At 50.7% G+C, this 17409-nt stretch overlaps 1 protein-coding gene across 1 annotated transcript in view; it reads right to left on the reverse strand.

Moving 5' to 3' along the window:
- col16a1 (collagen, type XVI, alpha 1) overlaps positions 1 to 17409 on the reverse strand; it is a 131650-nt gene that overhangs the window by 16940 nt on the left and 97301 nt on the right. Inside the window, exons 44-59 of the mRNA XM_055656139.1 lie at positions 16952 to 16996; positions 16043 to 16096; positions 15734 to 15787; positions 12470 to 12523; positions 11282 to 11326; positions 9790 to 9843; positions 8738 to 8773; positions 7617 to 7679; positions 7378 to 7449; positions 5008 to 5061; positions 4880 to 4924; positions 4226 to 4270; positions 3595 to 3648; positions 2839 to 2892; positions 1981 to 2031; positions 1583 to 1672 (exon numbers count right to left, since the gene is read on the reverse strand). Of these exons, the coding sequence (XP_055512114.1) occupies positions 1583 to 1672; positions 1981 to 2031; positions 2839 to 2892; positions 3595 to 3648; positions 4226 to 4270; positions 4880 to 4924; positions 5008 to 5061; positions 7378 to 7449; positions 7617 to 7679; positions 8738 to 8773; positions 9790 to 9843; positions 11282 to 11326; positions 12470 to 12523; positions 15734 to 15787; positions 16043 to 16096; positions 16952 to 16996 (870 nt within the window). The remainder of the gene's footprint in view (positions 1 to 1582; positions 1673 to 1980; positions 2032 to 2838; positions 2893 to 3594; positions 3649 to 4225; positions 4271 to 4879; positions 4925 to 5007; positions 5062 to 7377; positions 7450 to 7616; positions 7680 to 8737; positions 8774 to 9789; positions 9844 to 11281; positions 11327 to 12469; positions 12524 to 15733; positions 15788 to 16042; positions 16097 to 16951; positions 16997 to 17409) is intronic.

Genomic DNA, 17409 nt, shown 5'->3' on the forward strand with positions numbered 1-17409 from the left:
CATACCAGGCCCTGCTCACACTACAGTGTTAACAAGCACAAAGCCTGAACCAGCCTCAAGAGCATTGGAAATGAGACATGGGGCTTACGCTTATATGTTCAGAGACTGGTGAACACTGCCTGGTCCATCGCAGGTAATGACCTCCCACCATTGATGGGAACTACAGTTGTCGCTGCCTCAAAAAGGTATCCAGCATCATCAAAGACCCACAACACCCTGGCCACGCTCTCATTTCACTTCTGCCTTCAGGCATAAGGTACAGGAGTCTGAAACCCATAACCTCCAGGTTCAAGAGCCACTTCTTCCCAACAACCATCAAGCTCTTGTCACAGCACTAACCTCAGCAACTAAAAACATTTATGGACTGTGTCACAGAGGTAAAGGAGTATGAAAACTGTGACCTCTGGGTTCAAGCACAGCATCTGATACAGGGAATACTGGAAATTCAATAAAATTGTGCAAGTTTGAAATCTGTTTAATCCAATTTGTTTACATACAGGAGAGTCATGATGGGAATATAACTTAAAGGTCATGTCAGCAGAGGCAATATGTAGATTTAGGGAGTATTTAGATTACAACACACAAGTAGCTGAAGTAGAGAAACGTAGGAAGTTGTGAACCAGGCAGAGGGCAATAAAACTGACCATGAGATAAGCAAAGTCACATTATGAAACCCATCTGCAAGATAAGTGGGAGAATTGTTTTCTAATGAAGAGAGAACAGAAAGTTGAAAGTTGATCACTGATGAATCATTTAAAAACTGTAATAACTGCATGGTGTTGTAAACTGGAACATGTGAATCAGGAAACACTTGGGGTCCCCTTATTCTTGAAGTCAGTTTATTCAAGGCCTTGAATAAACCGACTTGTTCAAGAAATTCACCACTGCCTAAGGAGGATTTCTCTGTGTAGATGGGAGAAGAGGGAGTGGGCAAGGTGGTCCTTGATTATGCTGGTGGCCTTGCCAATGCTGCGTGAAGTATGGATGGAGCCAATGGAAGGGAGGTTATTTTGCGTGATGGACTGGGCTGCATCCACAATACTCTGCACTAATATTGTGGTTAGTATTTTATTTAATTTGGTTGTAAAATTGTGGTTGCTCATTTATTGTTTTGTTCATTACATATCATCTGTGAGTATTGTGTTACAGGTATGTTATGCTGCAGCAAGTAAGAATGCAATTGTTCCACTATTGGTACACACAAGTAAATACTCTTGACTGACACAAAAATCTGGAGTAACTCAGCGGCTCAGGCAGCTTCTCTGGAGACAAGGAATAGGAGATGTTTCGGGTCGAGATCCTTGTTTTGTCTGTCTGGTTTAAACCAGCATCGGTAGTTCTGCACGACACAAGTACTCTTGACTTTTGAAAGCCCAGTTGCCTGCACCAGGTAGTGTAAGGATTTCTCAGAAGAGTGTTCCCCATAGATCTTTCCTGACACAAGTGAGCAGTGTTGTGTGTACATCGCGACGATGGTGAATCGTCGGCCCATTGGTCCAGCTGAGAGGGGGGTGAAGATGGGGTGAGAGTCCCCTCACCCCCAGTCTCGCAGAATATCGGGGAATGTCGGGGTGTTACCCACCATGATTCCCGGTGCACCGGGGGATCCGGGCATGCCGGCCAGGCCGAGTAGCCCTCTCTCTCCCATCGCTCCTCGCTCACCCTTCGCTCCCTGCAAACAGGCAATCAGAGAACAACGACTGTAACAGGCAGGAGGGTTCACTATGGCAGGCCTGGTGGTGAGGAGGGAGGGAGGGTGAAGGGGGCCAGAATAGTGGGGTCAGGGGCAACGGGGGAGAAGGATACACGGACTGGCGTAACGAGGTGGGGGAGGGGCGAGAGAGGAGATACCGGAATGGGGTAAAGAGGAGGGATGGACCGGGATAATGAGAGTGGGCCACGAGAGGATAGGGGTAAGGAGTGGGGTAACGGCAGTGAGGGAGCGCAGGTATTGATCCCCGCCGTGCTGCCACAACTCACCATTCCCGGCGGTCCCACGGGCCCCGGACTTCCTGGAGTTCCGGCTGTGCCCTGGGAAGGAGAAGGAGACGTCACTCACACAAGGCCATTGGCTGACTTAGCGACACACTGCTCATTGGCTGACAGCTTATGGCCAGGGCTACAGAATCCTACCGGCTCATTGGCTCATGCATCCCGCTCGGTCATGCACCTTGCACACACATGCATGTCACAATGACGTGTATCCCAGCGAGGACATGTACCCCACAAACCCCTGGGGATGGGGGGGCTGAAAGCCCAACACACCTCTTGGTGACATCGGGTCAGTGGCACGGGCATTGTATGAGCCCGGGGCTTCCCCTGCTCTTTACTTCCCTTCAAGCCTCTCAATCCCCAGCAGGCAGGTTGGAGCTCTGGGGGGGGGGGGGGGGGGGGGGGGGGGGGGGGGGGGGGGGGAAGAGAAGCCACTGCTCCGTTTTACCAGGCTCACAGAGGAGATGAGCTTTAAGGAGGCTGAGGTGGTAGAGCTGCTGCCTCACAACACCAGAGACCCGGGTTCGATCATAACCTCAGGCACTCTCTGTGTGGCGGTTGCACGTTCACCCTGTGACTCCTGTGTGCTTTGTCTGGGGGCTCCAGTTTCCTCCCACATCCCAAAGACATGCGGGTTTTTAAGGCCTCTGTAAATTGCCCCTAGTGTGTGGGGAGTGGACGAGTAAGTACGATAACATATAACTAGTGTAAACGGGTGATCCATGTTCGGTGCGGAATGGGTGGGCCGAAGGGCCTGTTTCTGTGCTGCATCTCTGATCTTACAAAGCTCCCCGCAGTTGTCAGACCCCTGCCGGTCAGTGGCGGAGTGAGCAGCACAATACTCACCATATGCCCTGGAAGTCCCGGTGGCCCAGCAGGTCCCGGCGGTCCTGGCTCACCCTGCACACAAACACACAGTCATTCCTTCAGCCCCTCAGACCATGTCTCCACACAGGGTGGCTGAAGCCTGCGGCCCACAGGCAGGCTCTGCAATATGGTTTCAGTGAGAGGGCTGCACGTACATCTCCTGGCACATACACCGATCTCAAAGGTATTCTGTGGCTCTCATCAGTACAAGGGCTTCTTCATGTAGTCACTCATGTGACTCCGAAGTAAAATTATATTGGCATCGTGTTTGGCACATACATTTTGGGTTGATGGGCCTGTTCCTGTGCTCTGCTGTTCCATGTTCCATATTCTGGAAGCTCTGTCAATGGTTTGACTTGAAAGGGAATCAACTCAATGTAACAAGGTGTGAACAAGGAACTGCAGATTGAATCAGTCTATAGAAGGGTCCTGACCCGAATCATCACATATTCTCCTGAGTCGCTCATTGTCCTGCTTAGTTACTTCATTACTCAGTCACGTCGCTGGACTCTGACGAGTCCTCAAGGCTGGGACTCAGACCTCTCTGTGTGACATTGTCAGTGCTGCAGTGAAAGGCCGGCGTGGGTACGAGGAGCAGCATCTCATTCTCTGACTGGGTGGGAGTGAGTGTGGTCTTCACCAGCCCAGGGTCTGGATACACAGACTGTGAGGGTGGAGGGCAGAGAAGCAGTGGAAAGGCAGAGTGACCAGTCATCACAGGGTGTCCATACTTGCCTCAAAGCCTGGCCGTCCCGTTACCCCCGGCGGTCCCGTTGGCCCCCCTTCACCCTGCAAGAACGAGAGTTGTTACTGCCGGTCACTGCCGAACAAACCTGGCCTGAGGGTGATGTCTGTGTGTGTGTGTGTGTCTGTGTCTGTGTCTGTGTGTGTGTCTTTATGTGTGTGTATCTGTGGCCGTGTGCGTGGGTGTGTGCATGTGCATGAGTGCGTGTGTGTGTCTGTATGAGCGTGTGTTTGCATGAGTGTTTGGGTGTGTGTATGCGTGTGTGTGTCTGTGTGCTAGTGTGTGTATCTGTATGTGTTTAGATGTGTATATATACTGAGTCCGGTGCTAAATGAGGAATATACCGAGCTAATATACTGAGCTACACTCTCACGCATACAAACATACTCTCACACACAGTGAAATACAGCCACAGACACACACACACGCAGACATACATTCATATACACACACACACACACTCATACATACACAGGCACACACACAAGTAGATACACATACGCACTCAGGCACATACACACCACCATAAAAGGCACCTTCACCCTGACACAACACATGCGTACTCATGAACACGGCTGATGTGCATGTACCCATCGGTACCCACCACACCCCGACACCTACCCTCATTCCAGGTAGCCCGGGGAGTCCTGGCTTTCCTTTAAAGCCCTGTGGAAAGAGAGAGACCAGTCAGAGTGTTTCCATGACCCGGGCATTGCACACACCCTCGGACCCGCACACCCTCTCCCGCCTGTTCGTGCATCCGCCGCCCATCCTTGGAGCTCCGCTCTCCCTCCCGGCCACTGGGACCTCACTGGCCCTCTTCAAAACCCGGGGTGTGAGGGCTGCCAGCACTGCTGGGGAACTACTGGTGGGTGGCACAGGGTGGATAAATGGCCCCCTAGTGTGTAGGGAGTGGATGAGAAAGTGGGATAACATAGAATTGGCGTGAACGAGAGATCGATGGTCGGTGTGGACGCAGTGGGCTGAAGGGCATATTTCCATGCTGCATTTTTCAAACTACCACTTCATTATTCAAGTTTATCCAATTGGTGTTATGAAAACACGTTATATTAAAATTATCAGTGCTGAAAACCAAGCCAGGAGACATGAGCAACTGCAGATGCTGTATTTTTGTGTGGAACACTAGGCGTCGGAGTAACTCAGCCAGTCAGGCAGCACCTCTGGGGGACACGGACAGGTGATTCTACAGGCCGTGACCCTCCATAGGCCAGGCGAGGTGATGGCCCGGTACCCGGTGATGGTATAGGTACTTACATGTCCGCCTCGGATTCCCGGTGGTCCGTGGGGACCAACTTCTCCCTGCAAGACAAAGTCACCGACTTCAGGATCTCTACCCACTGACTGACAGACCAGCACAACATGGGATGTGAGTCATGACCTACCCGGGCACCTGGCTTCCCGTCCTTCCCATCGAGGCCTTGCACTCCGGAGGGTCCCTGCGCACAGAGAGGAGAGCAATGTCAGCAGTCACTGCAGCTGGGCAGAAGACGGTCAATGTGAGCCCTCCCCTCCCTGTCCCAGTCACACACCCCATCCCACCATTTCCTCCCCATCCCACAGTCACACACTCCACCCCCCACATACACACACCCCGTCGACACTCAAACACTGACATGAGGCATGGACACAGTCTGTCTTTAAATGGTCAGCATCACCATATCAGGATTGAAGCAACAGCTGACACAACAGTGGAGCCAAGCCCACCTTAATTGACGATGAGGGCTGGACAACACCATAGACATAGAAACATAGAAAAATAGGTGCAGAAGTAGGCCATTTGGCCCTTCAAGCCAGCACCACAATTCAATATGATCATGGCTGATCATCTAAAATCAGTACCGCGTTCCTGCTTTTTTCCCCCATTTCCCTTGATTCCTTGAGCCCCAAGAGCTAAATCTAATTATCTCTTGAAAACATCCAGTGAATTGGCCTCCACTGCCTTCTGTGGCAGACAATTCCACTGATTCATAACTCTCCGGGTGAATTTTTTTCTCATCTCAGTCCTAATTGGCCAACCCCTTTATTATTAAACTGTGACCCCCTGGTCATGACACCCCCAACATCAGGAACATGTTTCCTGCATCTAGCCTATCCAATCCTTTAAGAACGTTATATGTTTCTAGAAGATACCCTCTCATCCTTCTAAATTCCAATGAATACAAGCCAGTCAACCCATTCTTTCATCATATGTCAGTCCCACCATCCTGGGAATTAACCTGGTGAACCTATGCTACACTTCCTCAATAGCAATAATGTCCTTCCTCAAATTAGGAGACCAAAATTACATACAGTACTCCAGGTGCAGTCTCACCAGGGCCCTGTTCAACTGCAGTAGGACTTCCTTGCTCCTGAACGCACATCCTCTCGCAATGAAGGCCAACATGCCATTAGCTTTCTTCATTGCCTGCTGTACCCAATGCTTACTTTCCATGATTGATGTACAAGCACACGCAGGTCTTGTTGCACCTCCCCTTTTCCTAATCGGACACCATTCAGATAATAATCTGCCTTCCTGTTCTTGCCAGCAAAATGGATAACCTCACATTTATCCACATTATACTGCATCTGACATGCATTTGCCCACTCACCCAACCTATCCAAGTCACCCTGCAGACTCATAACATCCTCATCGCAGCTCACACTGCCACCCAGCTTTGTGTCATCCGCAAACTTGGAGATGTCACATTTAATTCCCTCGTCTAAATCATTTATATATATTGTAAATAACTGGGATCATAGCACTGAGCCTTGCGGCACCCCACTAGTCACTGCCTGCCATTCTGAAAAGGACCCGTAATTTCCTACTCTTTGCTTCCTGTCTGCCAACCAGTTCTCTATCCATGTCAATACCCTACCCCCAATACCATGTGCTCTAATTTTGCACACTAATCTCTTGTGTGGGACTTTATCAAAGGCTTTTTGAAAGTCCAGAAACACCACATCCACTGGCTCTCCCTTATCCATTCTACTTGTTACATCCTCAAAAATTTCCAGAACATTACTCAAGCATGATTTCCCCTTCATAAATCCATGCTGACATTGACCGATCCTGTCACTGCTTTCTAAATGTGCTGCTATAACATCTTTAATAATCGACTCAAACATCTTCCCCACTACTGATGGAAGGCTAACTGGTCTATAATTCCCTGTTTTCTCTCTCCCTCCTTTCTTAAAATATGGCTACCCTCCAGTCCACAGGAACTAATCCAGAGATGAGAAGACATTGAAAAATGATCATCAGTGCATCCACGATTTCTATGGCTTGTGTACTTCTTTGTGTACTCTGGGATGCGGTCCATCAGGCCCTGGGAATTTATCTGCCTTCAGTCCCAACAGTTTACCTCTTACTGGAGACCACCTTATGTTACAGCAATCCACCATTTGCTGCTTTGACCACCAAAGCAGAACATAATATTGAACTCTACCCAATCCAGCTTGGTGGTGCATTGCAAAAAGCCTGACTCTTCCTGATATGAAATAAACATAATGCCCCATGTTTTGTGAGTTCACGTGCAGGTAGAGGAGATTAATTTAACTTGGTGTTGTGTTCAGAATGGGCATTGTGGGCCGAAGGCCTGTTCCTGTGCTGTACTGCTGAATGTTCCACGATGTGAACCATGCCTCTGCACCCACCAGGATCGTCCAAGAAAGAGGATGGATGAGAGAGAGAAGGAGGAGGAGGGAGAAGGAGGAGGGAGAAGGAGGGAGGAAGGAGGAGGGAGCGGGAGGAGGTGGAAGCAGGATCAGCTCACCGGTATTCCTGGAGGTCCACTTCGACCTTGAGGTCCTGTTGGGCCGACAAGTCCTGTCCTTCCCTCTGAGCCCTGCGGAACACAGAGGAGTTCACTCGACCAGGCCGGCTTCTCAAGACCCCCATTCCGTCCCCTGGAGGACCCCAACCTCTTTGTGTTACTGGACCCCACCATTTGTTACTGGACACCACCAGTTGTTACTGGACATCACCATTTGTTACTGCCAGCTGGACGCTTACCTTCTCACCCGATGCTCCAGGAGGTCCCGGGGACCCGGACTTCCCTGGAAAACCGATTGGCCCCTGTGAACACAAACAGTTAACACGGTGACCATAGACCATTGTCCTTGCTTCTGATGTTATATTTAACATTTAAAGGTGCACCTGGGCCTAGCGTTCAGTGCTAGCTTCCCGTGCTCACCCTAAACTTGTCCCCATCCTGCATTCGTCCCCAAGTTAATCAGATCAGAGATACGTTGAAAGTGAACTGGCCTCTTGCTCCACAACTCCCATTTATCAGTGGCCACCCAGATAACAATATTTCTTCCAACTGCACCAGCCTGGATATAAATGATTCCCCCATCCCATTTATTCCACAGATGGGGGATATATTCTGAGTCGGTAATTGTTAATAATGTTTTATCCAAACTACACGTCAGTACAATTGTCCCCATCAGTAAACTACACATCGGTACAGCTCCACTACAATCTGTACAGTGAGCAGTTTGGTGAGACACAAGCGGTGCCTTGATACATCTCTCTGTACATGCCAGAACCAAACATCTGGTTCTGTACAACACATTACTCAACATCTGTACATGTCAGCACCGAACATCTGTACAACACATTGGTGCGTCTGAAGCTGAGGGAGACCTGACAGAAGTATATAAAATGATGAGAGGCATAGATAAGGCCAGAATCTTTTTCCCGGCGTGGAAATGTCAAATACTAGAGGGAAGAACTATAAAGTGAGAGGGGGAAAGTTTAAAGATGTACGGGCCAAGTTTTTTTTACGCTGCCAGTGTTTGGTGGTGGAGGCAGAAATGATAGTGGTGTTTAAGAGGCTTTCAGATAAGCACATGGGTGTGTAGGGAATGGAGGGATATGGATCACTTGCAGACAGAGGAGATTAACTAGGCATCAAGGGCCGAAGAGCCTGATCCTGTGCTGTCCTGCTCTATGTTCTATAATCAATCATCTGTGGTATTACAAAGCTGCAGTTTACTGACAGTGTTCAAGACTTCCGCAGCACACTTGGAGCTGGAGACCTCTGGAGACATAGATTTATCTGCTTAATCCAGAATTTAAATCCCTGTAGAATGATGACCTGCTGAACTTGGAGAGAATGTAGTCTCATTTACCTGCTGTCCAGGAAATCCCGGCTGTCCTTGAAATCCCTGCAAGAGAAATCACTGCATCAGCTTTAGGTCTGGAAGTCTTACCTCCTCAACCCCATCTTCAGTGCCACCAGATGCCAGGGCCAGCCCCAGACTCCTGGCATCAATAATGCCCCCTGCCCCAGACTCCTGGCATCAGTAATTCCCCCCGTGTCAGACACCTGGTGCCAGTAATGCCCCCATACCAGGTGCCAGGCAGTGCCAGGATGCCAGACATCTAGACCACTGGTGTTTGCCCCTGTACAGTTGCCAGGCCCTGCCCCAGATATCTGGCATCAGTAATGCCCCCTGCCCCAGATCATTGGCGTTGGTAATGCCACCATGCATCAGACCCCAGGCATCAGTAAAGCCCCGCAGGCCCAGCCCCAGACCCCTGGCATCAGTAATGCCCCCATACCAGATGCCAGGCAGTGCCCAGATGCCAGACATCCCCTCCGTTATTAGACGTATTCAGGTTATGGCACGCTATTAGTGAATTCTCCAATCTCATCCCCTGTCTGCCCCCTCTGCTTCCTGTGCCCTCCATCCCGGTGCACACCCATTTTCTCACCATCTCTCCCCATCCCTCACCCTTCCCTTCCTTTGTACACTCATTTCCCATCCCTGATCATCCAATTTCCCTCTTATCTCCCCTCTTACCCCTCTCTTTCCCCTGACACTTTCACCCACATCCCCCCTCCGGCTAAACGTCACTCTGCTTTTCCATATCTGACACCCTTTGGTCCCCTTTCCACCTCTGGCCTTTGTCTCTTACTTCACTCATCTGCTAATCACCCCCCACTCCCCCTCATCTGTATCTACCTATCACTTGCCAGACTTTGTCCCGCTCCCACCTCTCTTTTCCAGCTTTCTTCCCCATACTACAATTGGTCTGAAGAATTGTAGTATAATTTAGCATAACCTAAAATTTCTCCTGTCCATTCCCTCCACAGACGCTGCCTGACCAGCCGAGTTCCTGCCATACTTTGCGTTTTTGTGCCCGTCAATAACAAATCAAAGTCAGAAGCAACACGCACCTGGTCTCCCTTCTCCCCACGAGGGCCGGGTGGTCCTAGGTCACCTTTGGAGCCCTGCCAAGAAAAGCGTAAGGTTCAGGTCAAGGTAACTGAGGCAATGGCACGACTGAGCTCACGCTGGGGGCAGCGTTGGGGCCTGAGGGTGGCCGTGACCCTCCCCCAATGAGGCAGGCAAGCACGGCAAAACATCCCCTTCCCCTCATAATCACCACTGTCGCATCTACCTCTAACACCACCCCTGGCAGCACTTTCCAAGCACCCACCACCCTCTGTGCAAACAACCTGCCCAACACATCTCCCCATTAAACTTTGCCACTCTCACCTTAAAGTTATGCCCTCTACTATTTGACATAGGTTCTGACTGTGTACCCTACCTATACGTTTTGTGATTTTATACATCATGTTTCCCCTCATCCTCCGGCGCTCCAGAGAAAACAATCCAAATTCACCTAATCCCTCTTTATAGCTAATGCTTTCTAATCTATGCAGCATCCTGGCAAACCCTCTTCTGCACCCTGCCCAAAGCCTGCACATCCATCCTAGAATGGGGGCGAGCAGAACTGCACGCAATACTCCAAAGGCAGCCTAACCAACATCCTATAGAGCTGCATCATGACTTCTACCCAATGCCCTGACCAATGCTGTCATGTCACGCATACAATTGCTTTCTTTACTACTCTATCTACATGTGTTACCAATTTCAGGAAACTATGGGCTTCAAGATCCCTGAATATTCTTACGTTGCTTTAATGGTTTAATGTTCCATCTTCTCTCCTTGATGTGGATCTCAGGTTCTCCCCTGAGTGGCCCATTTTGTGTCATCATCAACAGTCTGTTCAAGCAGGAAATTCCCCTCAAAAGAGGCAGCACAGAAGACATCTGTTGATATCAATCCTCATTGCAGTCTTCAGTGGACTGCGCCAGGTTTCCCAGCCACTTGACAACCTGAAGATTATTGCCCTGTTGCCGTCCACACTTGATGCCCCACAGCCCCCTTCGCAGCCCTCACTTCCTGGCAAAGCACAATCCCAAACCTCTCTTCCTTATGTTAACGAAAACTTTGAAACACGCCGCAATGATCGGGTAAGGCTAACATGACTATAAGAGCGTCAAATCCAGCAGATTGTTTCCCAAACAAAGATTCATGTGCTCTTTATATACAGTATGCCCCCTTGATGTGTGGTTTACCGTTGACACACTTAAGAATTTCCTCTTCTTCAGAATGGTCTTACAACAGTTGTAAATCATGCATCTCTGACTGACACAGGGCAAGAAGCACAGCTCAATCCACCCCCCTTGGCAGATTAACATATGTCCTGTTACCCTTTCAACCTTTTAATTTATTTTCCAATTGCCATTTGTTAATTACAATATCTCGTGGACTCCACATTCACCCAGCCTGCACCCGGCTGACCAGCGCCCAACAGCCTGACTAGTGTTGGTTTCTAATCTCCAACAATCAGTGTATTCCAGTTGAGCGCCGAGTACTCACCGCGGAGCCGCTCGGGCCCTGGGCTCCGGGAATACCAGGAACACCCTGTGGGAGAGAGGACAATCTATGAGTGACCAATGGGGGCACAGTCGGAACAGAAGAAGCCAGAGGCAAAGTGGAAATGTGTCCATCACAGGGGGAGCTGCCCATGGTGACAGGAGATATCTGGGCAGCAGGAATGACCGTGCAGGGGCAAACAGGCAGGTTCTGACTGAGTGTAATAAAAATAAACTGCAGATGCTGGTTCACACCAAAGATAGGCACACAATGCTGGAGTTACTTAGCGGGTCAGGCAGAATCTCCCTGATGCTCCCTGACCACTGGATTACTCAAGCATTTTGTGTCCATCTTTGGTTCTGGCTGAGACTTTATTGATGTTGACTCACCCATGAGAGGGAGCAATGGGCTGGCGTCAGATCAGGGGCATACAATGAGAGCCCCAACCTGGGGTAAGTGTGAGGGTGGGGGGGTCAATTACTCTGGTGTTGCTCTGATTGCCACCATTTTGGATGGGGTCGTGACTTGGGCGACGTTGACAACTTAGATTAATGTAGACACAAGGAAATGCAGATGCTGGAATCTTGAGTTAAAATACAAAGTGCAGGAGAAACTCAGCAGGGCAGGCAGCACCTGTGGAGGGAATGGACAGACAACGTTTTGGGTCAGGATCCTTCTTCAGACATTGTAGTAGGGGAAAGAAAGCTGGAAAAGAAGAAATGTGGGGATGGGGCAAAGCCTGGCAAATGATAGGTGGATACAGATAAGAGGGGAGGGGGGGGGGGTAGATGAACATAGGATTGGTGTAGATGGGTGGTTGGTGTGGACTCAGTGGGTCAAATAGTCTTGTTCCATATTGTGATGCCTATGACAGGCAGCCTAAGCTGCTGCTAAGTATGGAGTTGACTGTGGCTCTGGCAGCTACTTGAAGGTTGGCGGGTGGCAAGTATTGCCTGGGGTTCTCTCTCAGTTGCACTAGTCATTAGGCTGTCACCAACACTTGATGCCATCGCGCAAAAAGTGCCGAGAGTTTCTTTATAATTTCAGAGGGGTGGCATGGCCTTCCTGGACCCTTGACGATGAGGAAATGGATGAAGAGCGTGAGAGGAAGTGTGACAGGATAAGACAGTCTTAAAACAGCATGGGTGTGAGGTGTGGAGTTAGTCAGTGGGTAGTGTGTGGAGTCCTTACCGATACGCCCGTCTCTCCTCCAGGGCCCACGGGCCCACGCTCGCCTTTCAGCCCCTGAAAGAGAGTTTGGACAAGTTAGAGCCTGACCTGCCACACATGGGCCCTGGGGAGTGTATGTAGTGTGGAGAAGGGTTAGCCGCATGGACCATCCACTCTACAGCAACTCTGATCAATGCCTGTGTTTAAGAAGGAACTGCAGATGCTGGAAAATCGAAGGTACACAAAAATGCTGGAGAAACTCAGCGGGTGCAGCAGCATCTATGGGGCGAAGGAAATAGGCAACGTTTCGGGCCGAAACCCTTCTTCAGACTGATGGGGGGTGGCGGGGAGAAGAAATGAAAAAGGAGGAGGAGGAGCCCGAGGGCTGAGGGATGGGAGGAGACAGCCTGGGGGCTGAGGAAGGGGAGGAGACAGCAAGGGCTCACAGAATTGGGAAAATTCAATGTTCATGCCTGCAGGATGCAGCCTCCCTAAGCGGAATATGAGGTGTTGTTCCTCCAATTTCTGGTGTTCAATGCCTGGTACGGCTTTGAGTGACTCTAGGACCACATTCACCCCGGTCTCCAACCCTCCCATCACAACACCCCACCCAGCCCAGCTCCAGAGGGCCATGAGCCAATGGCAAGCTGATATTGGATGTTCATAAGTTCATTAGTGATAGGAGCAGAATTAGGTCATTCAGCCCATCAAGTCCACTCTACATTCAATCTTGGCTGATCTATCTTTCCCTCTTAATCCCATTCTCCACCCTAATCCACATAACCACTGACACCCGCACTAATCAAGAATCTGACTATCTCTGCTTTAAAAATATCTATTGTCGACCTCCACAGCCTTCAGTGGTAATGAATTTCACAAATTCGCCAATCTCGGGCTAATGAAATTCCTCCTCATCTCCTTCCTAAAGGAACATCCTTTAATTCTGAGGCTGTGACCTCTGGTCATAAAGTGGTGTGGTGGTGGTGTTTGTGGTGGTGGTGGTGGGCAGGTGGGAGACTGCACTACACCGGACACGCTGGTAAGTCGGGCAGATGTAGCACTTCCTGCCTCTCCATTTCCAGGCTTCCCCACTCCCCACGAGGCACACGGTGATGGAACGCTGCCCAGTCGTGTGGGGGGAGTGAAGCTCCTCCACTCTCAAGTGGCTGAACACTCTCCAGGACCATAGAAACATAGAAACATAGAAATTAGGTGCAGGAGTAGGCCATTCGGCCCTTCGAGCCTGCACCGCCATTCAATATGATCATGGCTGATCATCCAACTCAGTATCCCGTACCTGCCTTCTCTCCATACCCTCTGATCCCCTTAGCCACAAGGGCCACATCTAACTCCCTCTTAAATATAGCCAATGAACTGGCCTCAACTACCCTCTGTGGCAGAGAGTTCCAGAGATTCACCACTCTGTGTGAAAAAAAGTTCTTCTCATCTCGGTTTTAAAGGATTTCCCCCTTATCCTTAAGCTGTGACCCCTTGTCCTGGACTTCCTTAACATCGGGAACAATCTTCCTGCATCTAGCCTGTCCAACCCCTTAAGAATTTTGTAAGTTTCTATAAGATCCCCTCTCAATCTCCTAAATTCTAGAGAGTATAAACCAAGTCTATCCAGTCTTTCTTCATAAGACAGTCCTGACATCCCAGGAATCAGTCTGGTGAACCTTCTCTGCACTCCCTCTATGGCAATAATGTCCTTCCTCAGATTTGGAGACCAAAACTGTACGCAATACTCCAGGTGTAGTCTCACCAAGACCCTGTACAACTGCAGTAGAACCTCCCTGCTCCTATACTCAAATCCTTTTGCAATGAAAGCTAACATACCATTCGCTTTCTTTACTGCCTGCTGCACCTGCATGCCTACCTTCAATGACTGGTGCACCATGACACCCAGGTCTCGCTGCATCTTCCCCTTTCCCAATCGGCCACCATTTAGATAATAGTCTGCTGTCCCGTTTTTTGCCACCAAAATGGATAACCTCACATTTATCCACATTATACTGCATCTGCCAAACATTTGCCCACTCACCCAGCCTATCCAAGTCACCTTGCAGTCTCCTAGCATCCTCCTCACAGCTAACACTGCCCCCCAGCTTAGTGTCATCCGCAAACTTGGAGATATTGCCTTCAATTCCCTCATCCAGATCATTAATATATATTGTAAATAGCTGGGGTCCCAGCACTGAGCCTTGCGGTACCCCACTAGTCACTGCCTGCCATTGTGAAAAGGACCCGTTTACGCCTACTCTTTGCTTCCTGTTTGCCAGCCAGTTCTCTATCCACATCAATACTGAACCCCCAATGCCTTGTGCTTTAAGTTTGTATACTAATCTCTTATGTGGGACCTTGTCGAAAGCCTTCTGGAAGTCCAGATACACCACATCCACTGGTTCTCCCCTATCCACGCTACGTTACATCCTCGAAAAATTCTATAAGATTCGTCAGACATGATTTACCTTTCGTAAATCCATGCTGACTGTCCAATGATTTCACCACTTTCCAAATGTGCTGCTATCCCATCTTTAATAACTGACTCTAGCAGTTTCCCCACTACCGATGTTAGACTAACTGGTCTGTAATTCCCCATTTTCTCTCTCCCTCCCTTCTTAAAAAGTGGGGTTACGTTTGCTACCCGCCAATCTTCAGGAACTACTCCAGAATCTAAAGAGTTTTGAAAGATTATTACTAATGCATCCACTATTTCTGGAGCTACTTCCTTAAGTACTCTGGGATGCAGCCTATCTGGCCCTGGGGATTTATCGGCCTTTAATCCATTCAATTTACACAACACCACTTCCCGGCTAGCCTGGATTTCACTCAATTCCTCCAACTCCTTTGACCCGCGGTCCCCTGCTATTTCCGGCAAATTATTTATGTCTTCCTTAGTGAAGACGGAACAGGATTGGAATCTGTAACCCCAGACACCCTCTTTTACTCTGGTGTGGAGATTGTTCACCACAGCTCGCCCAGGCTTCACCCATCACATCCACCAGCTGGGTAGCCAAGGCAGCACTGGGTAGCATTGAGAGACACTGGTGGAAAAGGAATACTCCCTCTATCTGGTCCTACTCCAGTCTGTGGAGAAAGCTGATGGCCACCCTATTGCTGGTCCAAGCCGCAAGCTCCCGGGATGACTACCCGCTGACCGACTGTCCCTCGGCCACTGACACGCGGGTAACTAAAGGTTGTTCCCTACAGGCGACCGAGGCTGGGGATTGAACATGTGACTGTGCCCGTACCCACGCGAGGAGTGGGTGTGGAGATCACACCTACCGGGAGACCGGGAATCCCTGCTCCTCCTGGGTATCCCGACAATCCAGACGGCCCCTAGGGAGAAACAACGCGGCATTGTTAACATGGCCTCACTCCCCACCCCCCCCCCCTCCCCACCCCCCCCATACCTCACTCCCCAACCCCCCCTACCCCTCACACCCCACCCCCCCCCACTAACACCTCCCCACCCCCCCCCCACCGCTAACACCCCACCCCTTGCCAAACCCCCTCACCCCCCACCCTTCACTCTCCTCCCCCCTACTCCCCACGCTCCCTCACACTCCAGAAGTGTGGAGTTAGTGGCCTCACCTTCTCTCCCTTCGGCCCGGGCTCGCCGTTCAGTCCCCGGTCTCCAGGAAGTCCCTGTTGAAGAAGACATGGTTTAAAGGAGCGTTTTTGATCACACTCACCCACTCTGCCCCCCCCTCCCACACTGCTCTACCACGGTCCCTGACCCTGGGTCACAGTGTGGAGTCACCAAAGTCTCTGCATTAATCTATCCCCAGCAGGTTGCAGCCCAGTGTACACCGCCACCCACAGGTTCTCCACCTAACTGCACACCATCCTCCCCGGAAACATCTCCCAACCACATACACCACCGCTCCTCCCCACATCCTCTCCCAACCTCCCAGCCTATCTCTAAGTGTAACACTACATTCTGGTATTTTTCCCTTTGTATTCCCTTCTGTACTTGTGTACAGCTTGATTGTACTCATGCATAGTATGATTTGACTGGATCGTACAAAGTTTGTCACTGTATCTCAGTACACGTGGCAATAATAATCCACCCCCTCATTTACTCCCCCCCCCTCCCCAGCCCGCCCCGTACCATTTGCCCCACCCCATCCTCCCCCCACCGACACAACCCCCTCTCACTTACCCACACCTTGGACCTCCTGTTCCACCTCACCCTCTCCACAACTTCTGTTCCACCCCCCATCCCTACATGCATCAGACCTCCTGATCCCCCTCCCCAGACCTCCTGTTGACCCTCACCCCTCCCTCCCTCCCCCTCCCTCCCTCTGTTGTTCCCCCTCACCCCCCCCCCCCCAAGACCTCCTGTTCCCCCTCAACCCCTCCACCCCCCCCCCCAACCTCCTCTGTTCCTCCTCACCTCCCCCCCCCCCCCCCCCCGACGTCCTGTTCCCCCCCCTCAACTCCTCCACCCTCCCCTGATGCAAGCATGAAGTGAAGGGGGCCTCTGCCCTGAATACTCACAGCTGTTCCAGGGGTCCCGGGAGCACCAGGGAATCCGGGGGGTCCCTGCAGACAGAGCAACCAGTCAGTGACCGTCAGACAGCGACCGAGACTGCAACTGTGAGCCAGCCGCTGGCAGTACCGGCAGCTCTCGGCACCACCGCACCACCTGGGGGAGTGAGAACCAGTGGAGGGGACGGCACCGTGACCTGAAACAACATCTCTGCTTCTCTGTCCTCAGGCACCTTGTGGACTACTGAGCGAGTGTATCCGGTAGTTTCCGTTTCAGTGCTGGGAGCGGGGAGAGCAACAACAGCCCGAAGAGCTGTGAGCATCCAATCCATTGATGGGTGCTGTCTGTGTGGAGTTTGCACCTTCTCCCTCTGACCGTGTGAGTTTCCTCCGGGTACTCCACGTTTCCTCCCACATCCCAAAGACGTCCGGGTTTGTAGGTTAATTGGCCTCTGTAAACTGCCCCG

The sequence above is a fragment of the Leucoraja erinacea genome, chromosome 26 (genome assembly GCF_028641065.1).
Source record: "Leucoraja erinacea ecotype New England chromosome 26, Leri_hhj_1, whole genome shotgun sequence".
Taxonomy (NCBI): domain Eukaryota; kingdom Metazoa; phylum Chordata; class Chondrichthyes; order Rajiformes; family Rajidae; genus Leucoraja; species Leucoraja erinaceus.